Source organism: Callorhinchus milii, unplaced genomic scaffold (genome assembly GCF_018977255.1).
Source record: "Callorhinchus milii isolate IMCB2004 unplaced genomic scaffold, IMCB_Cmil_1.0 Scaffold1, whole genome shotgun sequence".
In the NCBI taxonomy this organism is placed as follows: domain Eukaryota; kingdom Metazoa; phylum Chordata; class Chondrichthyes; order Chimaeriformes; family Callorhinchidae; genus Callorhinchus; species Callorhinchus milii.
The window spans coordinates 8,627,086-8,650,604 of record NW_024704742.1 but is presented as its reverse complement, the minus strand read 5'-3'; the positions used below and the strand labels follow the sequence as shown (position 1 = coordinate 8,650,604).

The following is a 23,519-nucleotide window of genomic DNA, read 5'->3' as shown; positions in this document are numbered from 1 at the left end:
TTAGAAATTTACACTGCACTCTCTCAACAACAACAACAGCAACAACAACTTGGATTTATATAGCGCCCTCCACTCTGGACAGCGTCTCAGAGCGCTTTACAGTAACGGATCCCGGGCTGAGCCGGGGGAGTGGGAGAAAGGTGACCAAAGGCGCGGGCGGCAGTTTTGAATTATTTGGATTTATGGATGGTAGTGGATGGAGATTGGTGAGGAGGGCGTTAGAGTAGTCCAGCTGAGAGGTGACAAAGGCATGGACCAGGGTTTCAGCGGCTTTGGGAGAGTATTGGTGGAGATGGGCGATGAGTCAGAGGTCAAAGAAAGCGGTGCTAGTGAGGGACCGGATGTGGGGGAGGAAGAATAATTGGGGGTCGAACCTGATGCCCTAGTTACGTACGGGTTCGGAGAGTTTTAGGGGAGGTTGAGTAGGTGGAGGATGTGAGAGCCTTGAGATTTTAGAGCCAAAGAGTATAGTTTCCGTCTTGTCAACGTTCAGTTGAAGGAAGTGCTCATCCAGCCCCTGAGATCTGACAGGCAGCTGACAGAACATCAGGGGACTGGAAGTTGCAAAGAGAAGTGGAAAAATAGAGTTGGGTGTCATCTGCATACATGTGGAAATGTACCCCATGTCTGTGGATGACATCCCCAAGATTGAGCATGTAGATCAGAAAGCGGAGGGGGCCAAGGATGGATCCTTGGGTACCCCGCAAGTGACCGGGTGAGAGTAGAGGAGAAGCTGTTTGTGCAGATGTACTGCTGGCGGTTTGTGAGTAGGACTCGAACCAGGTGAGTGCAGTCCCACTGAGGTGGATGACAGAGGAAAGGCGGTGGAGGAGGATGGTGATCGACTGTGTCGAACGCGGCCAGAGGTCCAGGAGGACAAGGAGGCAGAGGGAGCCCCGGTCACAGATAGAGAGGATGTCGTTTGTGACTTTCACAAGAGCAGTCTCTGTACTGTGGGCGGAAACCAGACTGAAGGGGTTTGAAGAGGGAATGGGAGGAGAGGTGTGCGCGAAGTTGGTTGGCAACAACGCGTTCTAGAACTTTTGAGAGGAAGGGCAGGTTAGAAATAGGGCAGTAATGGCTGGGGTTTGAGGGATCTCGGGAGGATTTTTTCAAGAGGGGCATGATGACAGTAGTTTTGAGGGAGGCAGGAACTGATCCAGAGGAGTGGGACTGGTTGATGATGTCAGCCAGTAGTGGGCAGAGGAGGGGGAGCTGGGTGACCAGTAAGTTGGTGGGGAGGGGGGTTGAGGCAGCAGGTGGTGGGTTCCATGGAAGTGATGGTGGGTGAGAGGGAGGAGGGAGAGATGGGGAGGAAGGAATGTAGGATGGGTGTGGTGGTAGGAGCAGGTGATGAGGAGGCTGAGGGGGGCAGGAGAGGGCATGGTGGTGGGTGGACAAGGGGCAGGTGGATGAGGCTGCTGCTGGTGGATATAAGTATTTTAGATGAAAAGAAGTCCATGACCTCCTCGTACTTGGCATTTGATACGAAGATTGAGGCGGGCCTGAGGGGGGGCACGGAGGAGGTAGTGGGTGGTGGATCCTGTAATACCATTTCTATAATGTGGCCCAATCCCCCCGCGATAAAGGCAGTCACTCACTATGTACTGGGTTTCCTCATTGGAAATAAACCCAAACCTTTGACCCTTCCAATACAGTTACAAGCTGAGCCCCTCATGTAAGAGCTTGGATCCCCAGCCATGCTCTTGTCAGGTCCAGTGAGCTTGCCCCTATTCCTCTCCTGCGCCCCCTGAGGTGGGTGTAAGGGGAGGGGGACCATCCAGTGAATCCCGTGTTGGCTACAGTTGGAGTGTGTAGTGAGCAGCACATGCCACACTGGAGGACCTGCCAATTCAGCCCCAAACACATAGCGGCTGTATCTATAAGTATGTAGTCATCCTGCACTGAGGTGTGGACACCAAGCTCCCTTGCTCCTCTCCCCACCCCTCCCTGAAACCACTACCTCTCTCCCTGACACCTCTCCCCACCCCTCCCTGAAACCCTCCCCCTCTCCCTGACACCTCTCCCCCTCTCCTGACACCTCTCCCCCTCCTGACACCTCTCCCCCTCTCCCTGACACCTCTCCCCCTCTCCCTGACACCTCTCCCCCTCCCTGACACCTCTCCCCTCTCCCTGACACCTCTCCCCCTCTCCTGACACCTCTCCCCCTCCCTGACACCTCTCCCCCTCTCCCTGACACCTCTCCCCCTCTCCCTGACACCTCTCCCCCTCTCCCTGACACCTCTCCCCCTCTCCCTGACACCTCTCCCCCTCTCCCTGACACCTCTCCCCCTCTCCCTGACACCTCTCCCCTCTCCCTGACACCTCCCCCTCTCCCTGACACCTCTCCCCTCTCCCTGACACCTCTCCCCCTCTCCCTGACACCTCTCCCCCTCTCCCTGACACCTCTCCCCCTCTCTCTCTGACAGCTCTCCCCCTCTCTCTCTGACAGCTCTCCCCCTCTCTCTGACACCTCTCCCGTCTCTCTGACACCTCTCCCGTCTCCCTGTTCAAAACGAAGACCCTTTAGCTCATTTAATTTCCTCTTTCCAGAATACACATCCTACCCATCACTGCATTCTGACCTCAAATACTCTGCCTGGCAAACAGTTTCATTAACCCTCTGGTAAATAAATATTTCCTGCTGTCTGTCCTGAAATTGCGCTCTGCAACTCTGAACCTGGGAGCTCTTGTTCCACTGTCTCCAAAGGTTTACTTTCTCAATTCCACTTAAAATCTGATCTCAATAACTACAGCAAAACACCTCTCGATTTGACTGGATATTTTGCGCAGGAACTCGGACGTTGCCTGAAAACAGATTAAATTGCAATGCTGCGCTGGAAATGACATGTGATACATTAACAAAGTCACGCAGGATGTTTTCTCCCTCTCCCTCCAAAAGCACCGATTGCTGCTGTATTAGACTTCCCTGAATCCCACAAACTGCAGATGAGCGATCTGTTAGCCATGGAGGGGATCAGCTCATGTTCCCCCACTGAGCAGCACTGCATCTACACTTGATCATGTCATAAATGACACATTTTCCAGATATGGGCTGTGTCTGGGAATCCCAATACAGACATCTCACCCTGTCCCTGTGCACAGCTTACACCAGGGATAATCCTCGTCAGCTGAAATCCTCGTCCACACCTTTAATATCCTCCTTGCTGGTCTCCCCAGCTCCACAACCCACAAACTACAATACTCCAAATTCCACCTCCTGTGTACTCGTACACTCTAAACTCTGTACTACCATCACATTAATCCTCCCCAGGCTCCACTGGCTTCCTATCACACACTAAAATCCATACCCCCATCACACCAGTACTCGCTTGGCTCCACTGGCTTCCTATCACAGAGTGGATCAACTTTAAGATCCTCACACTCGTCTACAAATCCCAACACCCCCAGCAACTCCTTACTCTCCAATCTGCTTCTCCGCACTTCACTACTGCTGCCTCCGCTCAGCTGCCTCCGGCCTTCCCGATTGTCCCTCATCCCCTCCTCTCCACCATTGGCGGACACACTTTAGGCACTACGCACCGAAACTTGAACTCTCTCTGCATCCCTCCACCATTTTCCCTCCCTCCCTCTTTCAGATCAGCCTGAAGACATTCATGTAAGAGCTTGGATCCCAGCCATGCTCTTGTCAGGTCCAGTGGAGTTTGCCCCCGGCTCAGGGTCAGGCTCTGCACTGTGAAGCGCTTCGAGACCTGCCCTGTGTGAGGTTGCTGTGAAATGCAAGTTGTTGTTGTTGTTGTAGTGCAGTCCGGTTCCTGATCTACGAGGCAGGAAAATAGCAATTAATCTGGAAATGTAAAACTCCAAATATCATCATATCAAAGAATATTATTATCATTAAACAGCTTTTTTGCTGATTAAGTTTGTTTTATTTGAAGCACCTGATCGACAACACAGGCTGCAGAAATATCACCCAGTCCCCACCACACACACACACACAGCCTCCCTACATACACAGTCCCCCCCACACATATACTGCTCCGCCCACACACATAGTTCCCCCACATACATATGCAGCCACACACACACAGACCCCGAACACACAGATCCCTAACAATTACACCCGCACATAGGCAAGGAGGCCAATCTTATACTGTGGGTGAGGGGACAGGCAGTCTTATAGTGGGGGGGGTGTCTTACACTGGGGGGTTGTCTTACATTGGGGGTGGCATGTCTTACACTGGGGGGGCGTGTCTTACACTGGGGGCGTGACTTACACAGGGGTGAGTGGGGAGAGTTGGACCATCAGAGGACTTCACTTATAATAATAATAATCCTTGCATTTGATATAGCGCTTTTCACGTCAGGAGGACGTCCCAAAGCGCTTCACAGAACACACTGTAAAGTGAATTGACTGTATATTTGTGGGCGAAACACGACAGCCAATTGAGCACAGGAGTGTCCCACAAACAGTCGTAGATTGAAAATGACCAATGTATTATCGTTTTGTTTTGGAGGGATTATTATTAGGCGTGTGGGGTAAGGAAACTTACCCAAGGTTTCGCCCTCTGCCTAGAATTGAACCCAGGTGTCTCGCTTGCAAGGCGAGTTCTCTAACCACTGGGCTACAGGACTCCACATAAGGAATGTATTTCTTACACAAGGAATGGAGTTTGTTTTGGGACAGCCACATGCAGAAACCCATCACTATGCTTAAAATTACCCAAACCAAGCTGAGATTTCCATGCATCCCACCTACACTTAGAATCCAAGAGATAGTTTGTTGGAATGGAATGCGCTGGAGGGATGCATTCTGCTTACCTAATTCTGGAGAGCGTTAGGCGCAGGTTTTCAAGAGGCAAAACTTGGAGAACTCAGAGTGTGTGTTGGGTAACTGCTGGAGTCTAACAAGATGAACAAATTTATATTGCCGTCCGGCAAGCTTTCCCCGCTGCTTGTCCAGAAGGACCACTATACCTGTTAGGGCTTTGTCTTGCAGGGTTAACAGGAGCTGAGAGGACTGACTCCCTGCTCTCAGTGACTAGTCTGCCCTTCCAGGTTCTGCTAATGAGTCAGGCTGGGCTGTCCTCAGCAGTGCCCTAGAATACTGCGGACCCACCTGACTCAGGAACCAGACAAGAGACAATCACAGAGGGTCGGTTCAATTCCAACATTTTAGTACCAGGCCATGTCACCTTGGAGCCAGTTCAGCTCTCAGAAGACACCACTTACCTCCCCACAAGAGGAATAGTCCGAGGCTATGTAATTGGTGAACATCAGAATGGCAGAGAGCACCACTGTCGAAGGGTTTCGCTCCACCTTTGAAGTTCTGTTTTTGACATGTTCCAGTCTCCCATAAGGAACAACAGATAGTCAGAGAACCATTGCGTGATGCCATCTAGTGAGATTCCCATGGCCTTAAGGCTCCCCTGGCACCCAGCACCCTGCAGCTTCTGAAGAATTTACACTGAACCGTAGGCCCTTCAACTAACTGTGGAAACACAAGTGCTGATCAGCAAGGAATGGAATGTTGTTAGGAGCCACATTAGGGACCACAATACTACTGTGTAAATAATCATTTCACTTACATCAAAAAATGTGATCACTCCATCCATGACTATTTGTACACAATTGGCTGCCGTGTGTCACTCAAAGTTGACCAATATCCAGCATGTCTCCTCCCAATGTCCCACACAAGATTACAACAACTTCCTTTGACTTGTCCTCAAATGGTCTGAGGTGCCAGCCTAGTCCTGTGTCCTGTGGACTCTCAGAGATGGGAGTCCAGGAATTATCTCAGTTCTGCTCAGCCTAACATTTATCACCCTCATTTATTTTCCCACCTTTGTCCTGTCCCATATACCTTATATTTAAATTACAGTCATATTCCTCAGGCTACTGTGTAAATAGTAATAATCCTTTCACTCACATAAACTTTGTACTTGAACATTGGCTGCTGCGTTTCACCTACAAGATATACATTCAATTCACTTTACAGTATATTTTATGAAAAGCTTTGAAATGCCTTAACGATGTGATAAGGAATATTATTATTAAAGGCTGAAAATTACTTATTATCCACCGGTTTAGATCTTTCTTATCACATCTTCGAGATTACTCAAAGCGCTATATCAAATGCAAGGATTATTATTATGATAAGATCATGGAGCATGGAAAAGCAATCCGCCAATCAACTGACCGGGTTCTTACTTACTGCTCGGTGAACAGATGTATGTGGACTAAGGAAAGTTGTCCAATGTTTCGTCCTCTTGTTTGCAAAGCAAATGCTCTGAGCATTACGCTACAGGTTTTTAATAAACCTGAAGACCTTCCTCTTCGATCATGCCTACAATTACCTTCCCCTTGCCCCTGCCTCAGCATCATGCTCCGCCATTGTTAAATGCTCTGAGACGCCCCCGGCTTGGAGGGTTCTATAAAAATGCAAGTTGTTGTTAAAGACTCTCCACAAAAATTCTTAAGGATTCTTAGAGAAACTAGGGATGAGATAGCATGTATATATCAAAGAACTAAGGAAGGACAGGAATGGCCAATGTTATATCTATTCGGAAAAAAAGTTGATAGAGCGAATCTTGGAAACCACAGGCCAGTCAGCATAATATTGGTTGTGGGCAAAATATTGGAATCTATAATAATAACTAGTCATCTGGAAAAGGGGAATATATTTGCAAGCAGCCAGCATGAATTTAAGGTTACGTTTGACCAACCTTTTCAAATTCTTTGAAGATGTAACCAATATAGTTGACAGGAAATGCAGTTGATGTAGTGTATCTGGATTTTCAGATCTTTGATAAAGTGCCACATGAGAAGCTCATGCTAAAATAGGGTCATGTGGAATCATGGAAGAGGTAGCAGAATGTATTGAAGAGCAGTTCAGAAAGCGAAAGCAAATGGTAGGAGATAAAGATATCTTCTCAAGCTGGTGAGAGTTAGGGATTGGTGTTCAGCAGGGATCTGTGTAAGGGCCGCTATGAATTGCCTTACACGTAAATGATGTGGATGGAGGTACAAGAGGTGTGGGATCAAAATTGCATATGACACCAACCTGGTGGCATAGTAATTAGGAGCATGGTAATGATGTCTATTGTGGTAAAATTATGGAGATTCTTATTAATGATAAAATCATGGAGAATCTGGACAGAAATAAAATCATAAATGATAGCCAATATGGGTTAATGAAGGGAAGGTCTTGCCAATCTAATGTACTGGTTTTCTTTGATGGTGTGACAAGGGAGCTTGGTAAGGGTAAGGCTGTGCATGTTGCATATCTGGATTTCAATAAGGCCTTTGACACAGTTCCCCTTGAGAGGCTGGCACTGAAAGTAAAGAAAACAGGAATCAGTGGAGGTATATTACAATGGATACGTAATTGTTTGGCTGGAAGAACCCAGAGGGTGGTGGTACAGGGAATATCATCAAACTGCGAAAATATTACCAGTGGAGTTTCACAAGCGTCTCTTTTGTTCAATGTTTTTATAAATGATCTGGAACTAGGAGTCACAAACACAATGGATAAGTTTGTAGATGACACCAAACTAATGAAGGTGATAGATTGCGAAGCTGAACGAGATAGGTTACAGGAGGGTTTGAACACACTTGGGAATTGGCAGATGAAATTCAATGTGGAGAAATGTAAAGTACTTCACATGGGAACAAAAAATCCATTAACACCCTACAGAACACCTACTCTACCATCCCTCCATCATAGCATCAGGCAGCCAGAGTAACCCAGATTCTGAATGCAGTGTTTATGAAGATTGCATCAACAGTCAAATTTCTGTGTGCATGTGTAGTAATAGATACATAAAGATGGTGGTGGTGAATAAAATAGTGTCCTGTCATCCTGGATCTCTCCCAGAGGTGTGCCAGTGTAATCCCAACAAGATCACAATTCTGATTGACAACTCGTCACATCACTATGTGGGATGGTGCTTCTGTAGATTTGATGCTGTATTTCCTTACATAATATTCACTACAGTTAAAATAGCTTCTTGTGGATACTTTCAGATGTTTTAGTGTCATACGTCACTATATCTAAATGGATAATATTATAAATGTCTCCATAAGCTGTAACAGAGAAGGTCACAAAGGGATCGAATACTGACAAGTTCTGGGATTATAAATGCACAGAGTAGATTGGTGAATTTTTTGTTTTTTTCAGCCAGACGTCTGACACACAGAAATCCATCACCATACATTACCCCATAAATCCAGCAGATTGAACGACCTTCAGTGCAGCAGATTCAGTCAGTAGGAAAGGGAACATGTGAGAAGCAGATGGAGGGAGGAGTAATGAGGACGACGTGTTGGGAAATGGTTGGACAATCAAACGTTCTTTCTGATGTGGTGATAAGTCACTTCTGTAACTTTGCTACCAGGTGATGCTCTGATAGGAGTTGCTGTATTTCGCATCCGCTCTTGTCACAATTGAATAGTTGGTGCCACAGCCAACCAGAACCACACAAAGCAGCCAAACCCATTGTGCATGTTGATTTTCCATCATTGAAACCTGCTTCAGGTTCCTCTGCCCCTCCCCACATTGTACAGTGGGGAGGCCTGGGCTACCCAATTGATTCACTTTCCTATTGCACTATAATTTTACTTGGATGTAATAAGTTTATGAGTATGTTCTCAGGGATGAATGGATACTAACAGGAAAGACTGGACAATTTGGAACTTTTGAAATTTGTATAGCGCCTTTAACGTCAGGAGGACATCCCAAGGCACTGAACAATCAGTGTTTCCGAGCTGGGGGTCAGGATTTGGGAGCGTTAACGAATGTGGGTGAAAGAGGGGTAAACAAAGGCAGGGTCAAAGAGGAGGTTCTTGAGATGGGTCTTAATAATAATAATAATCCTTGCATTTGATATAGTGCTTTTCACGTCTTCTAGACGTCTCAAAGCACTTCAACGAATATACTGTAAAGTGAATTGACTGTATATTTGTGGGCGAAACGAGGGTCTTGAAGGAGGCAAAGAAGGGGCCAGGCAGTAGGACTGTGGGATGGAATTCCAGAGATTGGGGGCAGAGTGGCTGAAGGCCTGCCTCTCCAATGGTGGGGTGAGCTGGGTGACATGAAGTAGGCAGGAGCCCGCTGAATGGAGGGAGCAGGCAGGATGGTAGGGGGTTATGAGGTCACAGAGATAGGGGTGATCAAATCCATGTGGGACTTTGAAGGTGAGAACCAGGATCTTGAATGTTATCCTCTGTGTGATGGAAAGCCAGTGGAGTTGGGTGGGTATGGGCATGATAGGTTCACGGAGCCTGGTGCGGGAGTGGACACAGGTTGCAGAGTTCTGGATTATCTGTAGCCTATGGAGGGAGGAGTTGGGGAGGCCGACAAGCCGGAAGTTTCCATAGTCAAGCCTGGATGTTAGAAATGTGTGTATGAAGACTTTGGCCACTTGTAGTGTGAGACAGTGGTGGAACCGGGCGATGTTGCGGAGGTGGGGGAAAGCAGAGCAGACCATGGTACAGGCGTGGAGTAGAAAGGATACTTGAGGGTCAAACATGAAGCCAAGGTTCTGGACTGGCTTAATAAGGTGGAGTGTGTATCCTTGGACGATAGCATTGCATTCAAAGGCCTGGAGATATGCCGAGCCCAGCATTGCTTGCCAAGCTCGCCAGAGTCCTGACTGCGATATTCCAGGAGGTCATCATCTTCTGCCTCTCGGGCAAGCCACCGCACATAGACACCCAGAAAGACAAGCAGACAGAGAGAGAGAGAGACACACAAACATTACAGCCAGTGGGGAAGACATGCACATTGACAGACAGCGTGCCCACAGACAATCTCAGCAGTGGCAGCTGTTGGAGGTGGGGGGGGTCATGGTCACTCCCCAGAAAGCAAATCCCATGTCCCCTCTGGAGCCATGTCTGGAACTGCTCCACCACAGTCGTATGCACAGAGGCACCAAAGAGAGAGGCCAAGCAAACAGTGGGCAGCAGGGTATAGAGAGGCCAGGGGCAGAGCAATCTTCACTTTTACTGTTTCTCGTGATGTGTTTATTTTCGTTGATTCCGTGAAAAAATCACAGGGCGATTTTCTATTGGCCCAGGCTATGAGCAACAATTCAACAAGCTAGGGTTCTTCAACTTTAAAAGAAGACAACTCAGAGGGAATCTCATGGAGGATTGAAATTGTAAACCCAGATCGATATTTTAAGATGTATATGACAGTACAACAAGATGACACAGGTTTAGAGATGTAAAGGAGAATTTCAGTACAAACACCAGGAAGTTTTTCTTTACCCAGAAGGTAATTAACGACTGGAACAAGTTGACAGGATGGCTGACTGAGGCCAGGCCACTGGATTAATTTAAAAAGCAGCTCTGTGCTGTGATAACAATGGGGTGGTTTTCCTGGAGGGATGAGATCAGATGGGTTTGAAGGGTATTCTTCAACTGTGGAGTCCTGTAGCTCAGTGGTTAGAGAGACATGGGTTCATTTCCCACTAGGGTGAAACCTTGGGCAAGTTGCCTTACTTGATATGCCTGACAATAATCCCTCAAGAAACAAAACAATAATAATTTTGTCACTCAATCCACGACTGTGTGTAGGACACTGCAGTGTGCAATTGGCTGCTGCGTTTTGCCCACAAAATATACGTCAATTCACTTGTAGTATATTCTGTGAAGCGCTTTGAAACGGATTTCGCCATTATTTCCATGTTTAATCATGACGGTTTCATGAGGCATTAGGTCGAAAAGAAGTTAATGAATGCAATAAGGGTGGGTTTTCCTTAACCTTATGGAGTTCTGTCATCTTATACAAAACTACAAACTGTTCCACACAATCCTCACAAGAACAGAAGCCAGTCTTCCTTCCTGATCAAACATGAGCTCCAAAGCTTGCGATACATGTGCAGTGATTACCCAAAGAACCATTTTAAGAGCCACTGAAATCAATGAGATCCCTATGTAGTTCTCGGTCTCACTAGGATCACGGTTCTCATGGATAGACACTACAATTGGTACACTGACGGAGTGTGTGGCTCAGAGAGAATCATGAAGACCAGGCTGGTACCAGAGTTATGAGGTCTAGCTACGAGGGGAGGTTAGAGAGATTGGCACTCTACCCATTACTGGGTGGTTCTGTCCATATTATCTTTCACTCTCAGCATTTCCTGGATCTAGTATAAGTTACTAGTCAGTGTCTTTCGTTGCTCTTACTAGTTACTAGTCAGTGACTTATCATCATATTTCATTACCAGCTTTGCTTAAGTTATAAATCTTTATGGAGTCACGTGTTCATTGCTGCAGCCAACCCTTGTTGGTTACAGTGACAATAAAGGAGTGTTGAGTTATATATCTGCTGAACACTGATTTCTTGAACTTATAGTAACTTAGAATCATCCCATTGAAAAACCTGCCAGTCAGTCATCCAGTGCCCCAGCCAGTGACCATCAATCCATATATAATACTTGGTGCTTAACCAGAACATTTAACATAGCTGCTTCATACCAGCAAAGTGAAGACAAAGTTACAATAACCTAAGGAAGAAGATTTGAGGTGAGATTGAAAGTTTCAGACTGGCCATGTGGCAGGGAATCTGGGAATAGATCAGATTGTCTGAAGAGCTTTTGTCTGAACCTGTTTCCATGAACTCAGCCTAACTGTTCCCATCCACAACCTGTCACACACCTTTGGGTTCAGTTGCAGACATTGGCTTGTGACTCTGGTTTACTTTGCTGTCTCAGCCACTATCCTGGTCATTGTATCTGACTTTTGCACTGTTATGTCTTCATTGCGTGGTTATTCACACATTAAAGCATTGACATGTTTAAGTCCTGTTTCTCTCTTTCACAGAGAGTGAGGGTTTTTCTCTCTATCACAAGTGAGGAGGGTTTCTCTCTCTCACAGAGAATGATTGAAGGTTTCTCCATCACAGAGAGTGAGTGAACATTTCTCCATCACAGAGAGTGAGTGAGGCATTCTCTCTCTATTACAGTGAGTTTGTGAGGATTTCTCTCTCTCTATCACAGAGAGTGAGTGAGGGTTTTGTCTCTCTCAGAGAATGAGTGAAAGTGGTATTGCTGATATTCCAGTGAATGTGAGGCTTGACTATTGCACTGTTGTGTCTTCATTGTGCAGTTATCCACACATTAGCATGTTTCATTCCTGCAGCATGGGGTAGATTATTGAGTTTTTTGACTTGGATTGCAGGGTTTTAGAAAAATGATTTCTGTTTTGATACAGCGCCTCATCATGTCAAAACATCTCAAAGCACTTCCCAGAGGTTTTCTGTAACGTGTAGTGACTATATGTAGACAAACATGATAGCTACACAGCAATGTCCCACAGACAGCCATGAGCTGAACAACCAGGTTTATCCGGGGGATTGTCGGCCAGACAGCGGGGAGTGAAATCATTCTGGCTGTAAGGGCAACAGACATAGAGAGGAGTGCAAAGCCGTCTGGTTAAAGCTGTTTTAATTATAGTGCATTGACTCTATGTTTTGAGGGCATTTGATAAGGTGCTACACAAGATATTGGTGGAGAAACTCAGAGCGTATAGAGGGAACTGTGGTGCTTTGGGACAGAAATGTAGTTAAAGGACAGGAAGCAGAGAGGGAGGATAAAAGGATGTTTCCCGTTTGGCAGCCGGTAATTAATTGCATGCCACAGGGATCTGTACTAGATCTCCTTTGTTCCCTATATATTAATGACTTTGATTTAGATATAGAGGGGATGGTATCAAAGTTTGCGGGTGATACCAAGCTGGGAGGAATAGAGGATTGTGAGACTGCAGATGGAAACCCTAATATACAACATCCATAGCATTGCCTTTCTCTATATTTGCAGTTATTACTTCAAAAAAGTATTGTAGTAAATTGGTCAAACATGATCTGCATTTCACAAATCCATGCTGATTTTCCATAATGGTATAAAAGGGACAGTGGCAGCATGGATCCAGAACTGGCTGGGAGACAGAAAGCAGAGAGTTGTGGTGAACGGCTGCTTTTCTGAGTTGTTCGAATCTGTAATGCATTGCCTGAAAGGGCAGTCGAGGCCGATTCGATAACAACTTTTAAAAAAGCGATGGACGGGTATTTGAGGAGGACGGGTTTGCAGAATTATGGGGAAAGGGCTGGGGAGTGGGATTGACATTACATTGCTCTTTTCAAAGAGCCGGCACAGACTCGATGGGCCAAATGGCCTCTTTTTGTGCTGTACGATTCTATGATTCTATGATTATCCTTCACCTGTTTACCACTTCTGTCCCCTGGTGGTTCAATCCCCTCCTGAGCTTTCATTGATTATTATGAAAACATTTTGATTTCATTGAGATTTATGGCCCAGAAGTCACCAGCAAACACTGATTAACATTTACCTGCTGGACTTATCTAAACTGGTGGTCAATTATTAACCTTCAGTGCTCAAGTATAGTAGATGTTAGTGAAAGGATTATTGCACACAGTAGCATTGAGGAATATGACTGTAATTCAATTGTAAGGTTGGTGGAACAGGACAAAGGTGGGGAAATAAATAACGGTGATAAATGTGAGGGTGAGCAGGAACTGAGATAATTCCTGGAATCTGATTCCTGGACAAGTCAAAGAAAGTTGATGTAACCTTGTGTGGGTCACTGATGAGGAGACATGTTGAATATTGATCACCATTGATGGATTCCTAACCACATTCCATTCCTTGTATAAGAAACAACATTTTAATGTTCTGAAATTACATCCCACTCAAAGTCTCAAAACTAGAAACAGCCAAACCAGGCTGAGAAGCACTGGGCACTGCCCGTCCTCTATTCCTGCTCAGTGGGTAACATTTTCATAACCAAAATAGCCTTTCTGATTATTGCAGTGAACACTGTCGTGGCTCAATATGAGTGAACACTCCAGGGAGAGAGTTGCATTGCATTATAAACAACAGACCAAAAACACCCGGCTGACCCAAAACAATGTGTAAACACATCACCGTGCTTAAGAGTATTCAAAGCAAACATGGAAATTCCCAAGATGATTATTGGAATGGAATATGCACTCTCTCCCTGGAGAGATGCATTCGGTTTACCTAACTCCAGAAATTAATAGGCACAAATTGGCAAAAGCCAAACCTTGAGGACACCAAAATGTGCTGTGGGATAACTGTTGGAGTCTAACCAGTTAAGACCACATAGCTTGCCATTGGGATCACTGTCTGGCAAAACTTCCCATTGCTTATCCAGCTTGGTCTACATAATCCGCGAGTGCTTTAATGGGAGCTGAGTGGGATGACTCCCTGTCCCCAGTGACTGTTCTGCCTTTCCAAGCCCTGCCGATTTGCCAGCCAAGCTGGGCTGTCATCAGCAGTGACCTGGAGTATTGCAGACCCACCTGCCTCAGGAACTAGATTAGAAACTGTCACAAAGGGTGGGCTTGATTCTAACAATCTGATGCCAAACAAGTCACCTTGGAGCCCGTTCAGCTCAAAGGAGACCTTGGTCATCTCCCGCACTCCAGAGTATAGTCGCTAGTTGGTCGGTGACATTCAACAAGTGAGGGTTTGAGCCCTCATTGGGTGGATGGCAGATACCAGGAACTTCCTGCGACTTTTTTTTCCTATTGTCTCTATTGAGACCCTCAATATTGTGTCAACCTCTATCAACCCCTCACAACCTCCTCAGCTACAGTGAAAATACTTTCTGGAATTAGGTAAGAGAATGTGTCTCTCTAGAGTATACATTGCATTCCAATAATCATCTTGGGAATTTCTTTGTTTGGTTTCGGATCCTTTTAAGTATGGAATTCCCTGCAAACTTCCTGGTAGGAAACACAGCTCAGCATGAAATGTGTGAGAGCATTGCCACCATCTTCTTGTCTACAACTCATATCCCTTCCCATTGATTACTGATAAATTGTTTTAATCATTAAATTCAAACTTAAATATAGGATGTGATTGACAGAATGATCAGATTGACTGTGGTTTTTGTCACTGACGATGGGGAGAGATTGGATTCACATTGGTTTTCTTCATTTCCAAAGGTTGTACAAAAGCATCATTGACGACAGGGAAGAGTTCACACAATGGCAGGGATTCTCAAACCAGGTAATTAATCTATTGGAAATGATGACAATATTAACTTTTTATTTTAATCCTGTGCCCACTGCACCAAGTAAGATAACAACCTCCTGCCATTCCTCTGAATCAGCCCTGAGCCGTCAAACACAACCCCACTGTCTGAAACCCCATCACCTTGAGCCTCTCTCTCCACTTTCACACTCACTTAAAATCCTATCTCTTTGATTGTGACTTTCATCAACACCCTCCAACTCTCCCTTTGGTTCCTCCTCCCCAGTTAGAATAATAACTACTTACATTTATGCACAGTCAGCGTGTTTGTGAATCAGTGAATCATAGAATTTATAGTACAGAAGGAGGCCATACACTGGCTCTCAGAGCAAGCTGATCATTCAATCCCACTGCCCTGCCTTATCCCCAAGTCTCAAGTCTCTCTCTCTCTCTCATAATATCCCTGTCTAATATCCTGTGAAACACCACAATGGACTCTGCTTCTCCCACCTTAGTTAGGTGCACTTTCCACACCGCAATAACTCTTTGGGTGAAACAATTTCATCAAAGTTCTTCTTTTGTTCTTCTTGTGACTGTCTTACAACCAAGGCCCCTGGTCCCTGACTGCCAGCCAGTAGGAATAGCTTCTCCCTATTTACCCTATTTAAACCCTCACCATTGTGCCCACCTCTATCAGCTCTCAACCTTCTCAGGTCCAATGAAAGCAACATCCCCAATCTCTCCTCGTAACCGAAGCCTCTCATCCCCGGGATTGATTCTCGTAAACCTCCTGCACATCCCTTCCAAGGAGAAAACAGCCTTCCTGACGTGAGAGTCCCAAACTGAACAGAGTCTCCAGCTGTGGCCTCACCAATGATTTGTACAAACTCAGCTTTATTGCTTTACTTTTGTAGATTTACACAGACTGTACAACACAGAAACAGGCCACTCAGCCCAACCAGTCTGCACTGGTGTTTATACTGCACACAAGTCTTCACCCGCTCCTTAATCCCTTTCACACCCTCTAATCTCCTCTCCCTCATGTGAAAGTCTGGCTTTCTCTTAAATGACCATAAATGCAATCATATGATTCACCCACCACTTCAGATAGCGAGTTCCGTAATATCACTGCTCTCTGCGTGTGGGTGACAGTGTCTGTTTGTGAATGTGTGGGGTGGGTTGGGGGATGGTGTCTATGCATATGTTTGTAATGGTGTCTGTGTTTATGGTGGGAGGAACGGTGACTGGGTGTTGGGAGCGATGTCTGTGTGTTTGTTGGGCATGTGGGGGACGGAGTCTGTGTGTGTGGGGGGTGTTGTCTATGTTGTGGAAGGTATCTGCGCATGTAGGGGATGTTATCTGTGTGTGTTCGGGACAGTGTCTGTGTTGGGGACAGTGTGCATGGGTGCGAGTGTGTTGGAGACAATCTCTATGTTGGGAGTGGTGTCTGTGTATGTGAAGGGTGGTGTGTGTGTGTGGGTTGGGGACAGTTTCTGTGTGTGTTGAAAGGGGAACGGTGTGTGTATGTGTTGGTGGCAGTGTCTGGCTGTGTGGGTGACAGTGACTGTATTTGGGGGATTGGTTTCTGTGAGTGTGGGGGAATGTGGTGTGTGGGGATGGGACAGGTGGAATGGTACCTGTGTTTGTTCCAGTCATTGTCCCTGTGTTGCTGGTATTTCACAAAATATACAGTCGATTTACATTACGGTATGTTCTGTGAAGCGCTTTGAAAACTTTCAACAAAGTGATAAGGCTCTGTATCAAATGCAAAGATTATTACAATTATTATTATTATTGCTGTGTCTCTGAGTCTCTGTTATGTTGAGTTTTCCCCACTCGCGGCTCCTGCGTGACCCTCTGCATTTGCCAGAAAAGAAGCCAAACCTTGACAGCAGTGGAGCCAGAAACCTATAAGATCATCAAAGGGCATGATAGCGTAGATAGTGGGAGATTGTTTCCCCTGGTTGGAGAAACTAAAACCAGGGGTCACAACCTTAAAATCAGAGGCCAGCCCTTTCGCACTGAGTTGAGGAAGAGCTTCTTCACTCAAAGGGTGGTGAATGTATGGAACTCGCTACCCCAAAGGGCTGTTGATGCTCAGTCCTTGAACATATTCAAGACTGAGATAGATATGTTTCTTATTGCAAAAGGGATTAAGGGATATGGGGATAAGGCAGGGTCAGGTTATTAGCTGAAGTTAGATTAGAAGATCAGCCATGATTGAATGGCGGGGCAGGCTCGAAGGGCCGAATGGCCTATTCCAGCTCCTGCACAGGAGATGTTCCCTCCTGTGTGGTCACTGTATCAGTCAGGATTGTGTCTGTTCACTGTCGGTACCAGATAATAACCAGTGATAATGGCTCCTGTTTCTCCCTTGTTCAACAGACACAGTCAGTGACACTGAAGACAGGTACGTACAGTTGTGAGGCAGCTGCTGAATACACTGCCTGATATTGTGAATGAATCAATCATTCTCACATGCTCTGTCTGATTGGTTCTTTATCTCATTTCTCTCTCTATTCCCCTCCCTGCCCCTCCTTGGCTTTAATAAAGCTTAAATAAAACAGTGCAGAGACTGAATGATAACAAGGCCGGGGCTGACAGACTGATCACACCGCACCATGCTGAGCCGATGAATGAATGATGAATGATGCTGAGATGATCGTAACAGCCTTGATTAGGATGGAAAACAGCCAGTGCAAGCAGCGAGTTGGTCCAGCTCTGCACATTAATAATAATATTAAACCTTGCATTTGATATAGCGTCTTATATCTTTGAGATGTCTCAAAGCGCTTTACAAGATATACTGTAAATATAGTAACTGTATTTTGTGGGTGAAACGCGGCAGCCAATTGCACACAGCAGTCTCCTGAAAACAGTCGTGGATTAAGTTAATCCAATGTCCTGGCCTCAAACGCCTTTCTATTCCAGTCGTTAATTATCCTGTGCAAAGAAAAACTTCCTGGTGTCTGTCCTGAAATTACAACTCGAATCTTGAATTAAACCTTATTTGCCAGTTACCAGCGCATTTTCCCTATCAAAGAATTAAGGCAGAGGAGGGGATGGGGAAATGGCAGGTTAATGGGATAGAGTTGATAACTCTCAGTGAGAAGCACAGACATGATGATCAAGTGTCCTTCCTCTGAGCTGGGTTTCTAATTGAGTTTCTCATATTAACAGGAAAGCACTCAAAGCTGAGGTTGAACAGAGGAAGGAGGATGTAAGAGATTTTGTCACCTTGTTCCCTGGCTGGAGAGTGTGGATGATCAGCTACATCAGAGACCTACAAAAGATCGCAGACGACATTTACTCGATTCACAAGCCTGTCACGAGTGTGGGAGTTGGCCAGAGTGTGGCTGGTGGGGCTGCCAACACTGCAGCTTGTGACATGGACATTGTTACCCAAACACAGAGACAGAAAAGGGTTAATGATATCATGGAGCAATATACAAAGGACAGTAGAAAAATGGCAGAGTGTTACACAAAACTCTTACGAGCAGTTCAGTTCTTGAAGCATTGTGAGAAATCAGAAACTGCATTTCCTGGTGGAGCTGAGAGTCTCACTGAACCCTTGGCTGGATTTGTTGCTGTGGATGAAACAATAACCAAACAGGAAACAGTGACATCCAAAGCCGGGTCAGCAGCTCAGACAAGGCTGCCTTTCATGTCATCTCTGATCCCCAGAGCAAACGATGGTCATAATCTCAACTGTGGAGCCAGGGCAGATATTGCGAAACACATTGAGGATGTGGCTAAAGTGCTGGAGGATGAAGTGACGGCGTATGAAGAGGTTTATAAACATCTGGAAGGTACAGTAACAACAACAAACTACATTTGTACAGTGCCTTTCCCGTCAGGTACTGCATCAATGTACTGCACACAGGACTCAGGTGCAGCAGCTGAGGCAGGTTCCAGTGATATAATATTCAGGGTGGGTGCAGGAAGATATCAAACTGTCTGTGTCTGACCAAAACAAATAATAAACTTGTGATGTGTGTGAGGGGGAGAGAGCAAGGCTGGCACAGTGTGTGTCAAAGAGAAGGGATTGCACCTCCTCACCTCTGGCCCTCACTATCTCCACCTCCCGCCTGCTCACTCCAGCTGTACCATTGCTCATTTGCCAGCCGAGCCTATAATTCTACACCTCCATATATGGTAGAAAATGATTCTGTATAAATAAATACATATACAATTTGTTTGAGCAACTGAGTGGCTGATACACGTGGAAACCCATCGGGTGCTTAAAAGTCTCCAAACCAGACTGAGTGTTCCACATTTGTGGATATTTCTGTATCTGGAATGGAATGCGCTCTCTTTCCCTGGAGGGTGTGACGGTTCTCACCCCCAAATGTAAACCCATGTTATGTTAAGCGCACAATGTCCCAGGTGGCCTCTGTGTAGATTCTTCTTGGTGACGTGCAAGTTCCCTTCACTGTGTGAGAATTAATGACAGGTAATCCCAATTATAATTCAGTAGGTGCCCTTCTCATCTAACATACAGTGGCTTCTGCAGTAACCTGTTTCTAGATCATTGAATTTAACAGACTCGACATGCGCTTTTTAGAAAACACAATGGTGCTTTATTGATCCTAACAACCCTATACCTCATTACACTGACCAATATAAGATAAAAAGTCACAACGTTAAGAAACAGAAAAACTCTGACACAATAATTATGACTCGAGGAGCTTAAAGTTAGTGAATAAAGAAAAAACAATCTTGATCTAGAGACAAGGCTCTCAGGTCAGGCACGTGCCTTCTTGATGACACTAAAAGTGAAGAGTGACTCTGAGTTTAATGAGCTCCTCATTTTATATTTTCCTAACTCCTCCCCCTTTCAATGTATCTCTCGATACCTTTTCCCGTCATTTACAATCTCCTCCCCTGCCGTTGTATCACTTGGTTCCTGCTCCATGACCCACATGATGATTTCCTATGCTTTCTGTTGCAACACTCACCCAGATCACAGACATTGTGTGTGATAATAATCCCTCCAAAACCAAAAGCAATAATAGATTGGTCATTTTCAATCTATGACTGTTTGTTGGACATTGCTGTGCGCAATTGGCTGCCGCGTTCGCCCACAAATATGCAGTCAATTCACTTTACAGTGTGTTCTGTGAAGCGCTTTGGGACGTCCTCCCGACGTGAAAAGCGCTATATCAAATGCAAGGATTATTATTATTATTATTATTATTATTATTACCCCTTTAAGATTATATTCTGTTCCCTGGACCATGATTCCGCTTAAAGCAAAGCGCCTTATTTTAACACAAACTCTCTGTGCACAGGCTATCCATAGGAAATATCATTAGACAAAGTTAAAGCATTAATAAAAATAAGATGACCGTGACAGGGGATGCATCCTGCTACCTAATTCTGGAGAGAGTATTAGTAGCAGGTTTGAGAGGTGCCCTTCACATGGACCCCAGAGTGTGCATTGCGGTAACTGCTGGAGTCTATCCAGATAATCCCACAGAGCTTGCCATTGTTTTTTTCTCACTGGTAAGCTTTCCCATCGTTTGCCAGCTGGCACTATCTCATCCGTTAAGGCATTCAGGGTTAACAGGAGCTGTTTGGGAAGATTTACTGTGGCTAGTCTGCCACTCCAAGTCCTGCCGATGAGCTGGGCTGAGCTGTCATCAGCAGTGCTCTGAAATATTGCGGACCCGGCTGCTCAGGACCTGCATTAGAGACCGTAACAGAGGGTGGGCTCCATACTGACATTCTGTTAGCAAACATATCACCTTGGAGCCAGTTCAGCTCTGAAGAGACCTCGCTTACCACCCCACACACACCACACACCAGAAGGAGGATAGGACATTTGTCATTCAATATCTGTTAATAACCAGTGGTAATGGCTCTTGTTTCTTTCTTGTTTAACAGACACAGTCAGCAACACCGAAATCTGGTACGTACAGGTGTGAGACAACCGCTGATGAAACTGCCTGATATTGTTCTCGTTCTCATTTGACTCTGTCTGAATGGCTCTTTATTTAATTTCTCTCCCCCCCCCCCCCCCACCCAGGTTCAGAGATGGGGGGGTGGGGGATGTTCCTGGCTCCACACACATGTTAGTGTCAGCGGGATAGAGGGACGTGTAAATTGGATAAGAAGTTCCCTGAATGAAAGGAAATAAAGGGCAGTGGTTCCTGGAGCACAATGAGACGTCGCCAGTGACTGGCAGGTGCCCAGGGCTCAGTGTTGGGGTCACTGCTGGTTACTTCATGGTAATGGTCTACAATTGGGGTTTAAACTCGGATCCCGGATTGAGTGGTCACTGATAACAGGACTCGTGGACAGAAACGTGGTTAGGTTGGGGAACTGGGCTGAGAGGCGGCAGATGTTGTTTAATGACAGACACTTATATAAAATTACATAAAATAATATAAACTATACTATAATAATTTGCAATGTTATATTTATAAATTCTAATTCTTTAATTTATAAATGTATTTATTCACATATTTACAGATTGTTTATTTATAAATATTATAAATATTATTTATAAATTATCAACTAATTTATTATGACAATAAATATAACAATAAAATAACATATTAATATTATATTATAGCATATTAATAAAGTCTGGAGACTGAGATTGAATAATAAAACAATCATGTGACCAACTCTTTTTAACTTCCCTCGTTTCCTTTGAACTGCTAGAAATGTCAAACTCAGAATCTGTGAAGAGAGGAACCAAATCTTGTACTTTATGTTTAAGAGTTCCTTTAATTACTAAGGTAGAAATACATATAACTTCACATTGATTCAATAAGCAGGTTACAGCAGGCAGGGTATGGTAGTCAATATTGTGCTGTTGGCAAACATAAAAGAGAGAGAGACAGACAGAGCTGCCCTCAGCCCTCTGGACAACACATGATCTTTCTCTTCAGAAATCTGTAACTACTTTCCTCTGTGGGAAAGGCTGCCCTGACCCCACTGGGCTCCCTGTGTCTGGTGCTGTGTGTATGTGGGCAGTAGCTGAGAGTTGGTTGTGTTTGTGTTCACAGGAAAGCCTTCCTCACTGAGCTGGCAAAGAGGACTGATGATGTGCAGAGCTTTAAATCACAGCTCTCTGTGTGGAGACAACAGGTGGCAGGACACCTGAGAACACTGCGAGAGGCTGCGGACCACATCGACAGCCATCACAGATCAGACACAGTTCTGACCATTGTGGGCTCCATACTGTGTATTGTCGGAATGATACTGTTTGATGTGGGAATAGTCACTGTCATAGAATTAGGGAACGAAATTATGAAAAGGTTGGTGTTCACATTCAGCCTCAGCCTTCTGGGAGTTCTGGTGCTTGAAGTCAGGGGTAATCGTATCTCTGTAGCTCGTGGCAATATCATTGCTACACAAGCAGAGAAAGTGATAAGAGTGAATGAAATAATAGAACAATATAAAACAGAGAGCAGAGCCATGGCGGATTGCTACAATAAACTAAACACTAGAATCCAATTGTTCATGAAATCAGGAAGAGACACATTTACTGGGAAAGCTGAGATGTTCTCCAGTAGCTTAGGTAGTTTTCGCCCCATTATCAACATGGAGGCCACCCGCAGGGTAAACCCAGTGAAGGCTGTTTTACAGCGTCTCATAGCAATCTTTGTTGTGTATGAGGTCTACTTTGCAATAAAGAACATCATTTACTTTCTCAGTGGAGCCAAGTCAAAAATTGCTGAACAGATACGAAAAGTGGCTGATATGATGGAGGTTGAGGGACGATCATGTGGAGAGTTTTATCAACTGCAAAAAAATATTTAGTTTTTCTTTAGACAAAGTACAAACAAGGGAAGAATTGGATTAATTACCTGCCTCCAACCAAAAAACATGCTTTTATCCCCAATCTGTGCTTCATAGCCTTCAACTGTTGTGATTAGAAATGAATTTGTGTTTAAATTATTGTTTCAGTGCAGGTAAATATGCTTATGCTTGTTAGCTAGTGACTGACTGATCTGTGGAACGACAATCAAACTTCATCAAACGAAGTTGCAGAATCTCTCTAAGTGTGACAGATGTTATGGAGTAGCTGGTGTCACTACAGATAAGATGTTAGAATATGTCAGTGATCTGTGCCTTGAAACATGAAGAGTTAAATTGGCTGAGAGAGAAGAAGTGAATGTGTTTCTGTAGTAACAGCACAATATTGACTACCATACCCTGCCTGCTGTAACCTGCTTATTGAATCAATGTGAAGTTATATGTATTTCTGCCTTAGTAATTAAAATAATTCTTAAACATAAAGTACAAGGTTTGGTTCCTCTCTTCATAGATTCTGATTTTGACATTTCTAAACAGAATAAGATGGTCTTTTCTCGACAAACCTTTTGCCTCAGGCTTCAACAGAGTGATTAATTCCACTGCTGTCCACACCTTCAAACCCAACACATCCACATCCCTATTCAAACCGCCACCATCCCCCATCCCACGAGCCCTGAATGTCAACCACAGTCTCTCATGCGGCACCTTATCAAACAGCTTCTACTAATCCACACACACATTCACAGCTTTACCCTTTGGTTGCTATTT

The 23,519-nt window shown here is 45.0% G+C and overlaps 1 protein-coding gene across 1 annotated transcript; it reads left to right on the top strand.

Moving 5' to 3' along the window:
* Nucleotides 1-11,298: 11,298 nt before the first annotated feature.
* Nucleotides 11,299-23,234, top strand: LOC103187865. Its single transcript, XM_042338073.1, has 6 exons — nt 11,299-11,490; nt 14,954-15,017; nt 17,367-17,391; nt 18,162-18,790; nt 20,868-20,892; nt 21,998-23,234. Exons 2-6 carry the CDS (start codon nt 14,996-14,998, stop codon nt 22,752-22,754), a joined length of 1,458 nt encoding a protein of 485 aa, XP_042194007.1. The 5' UTR covers nt 11,299-11,490; nt 14,954-14,995; the 3' UTR covers nt 22,755-23,234.
* The last annotated feature ends 285 nt before the right edge of the window (nt 23,235-23,519 follow it).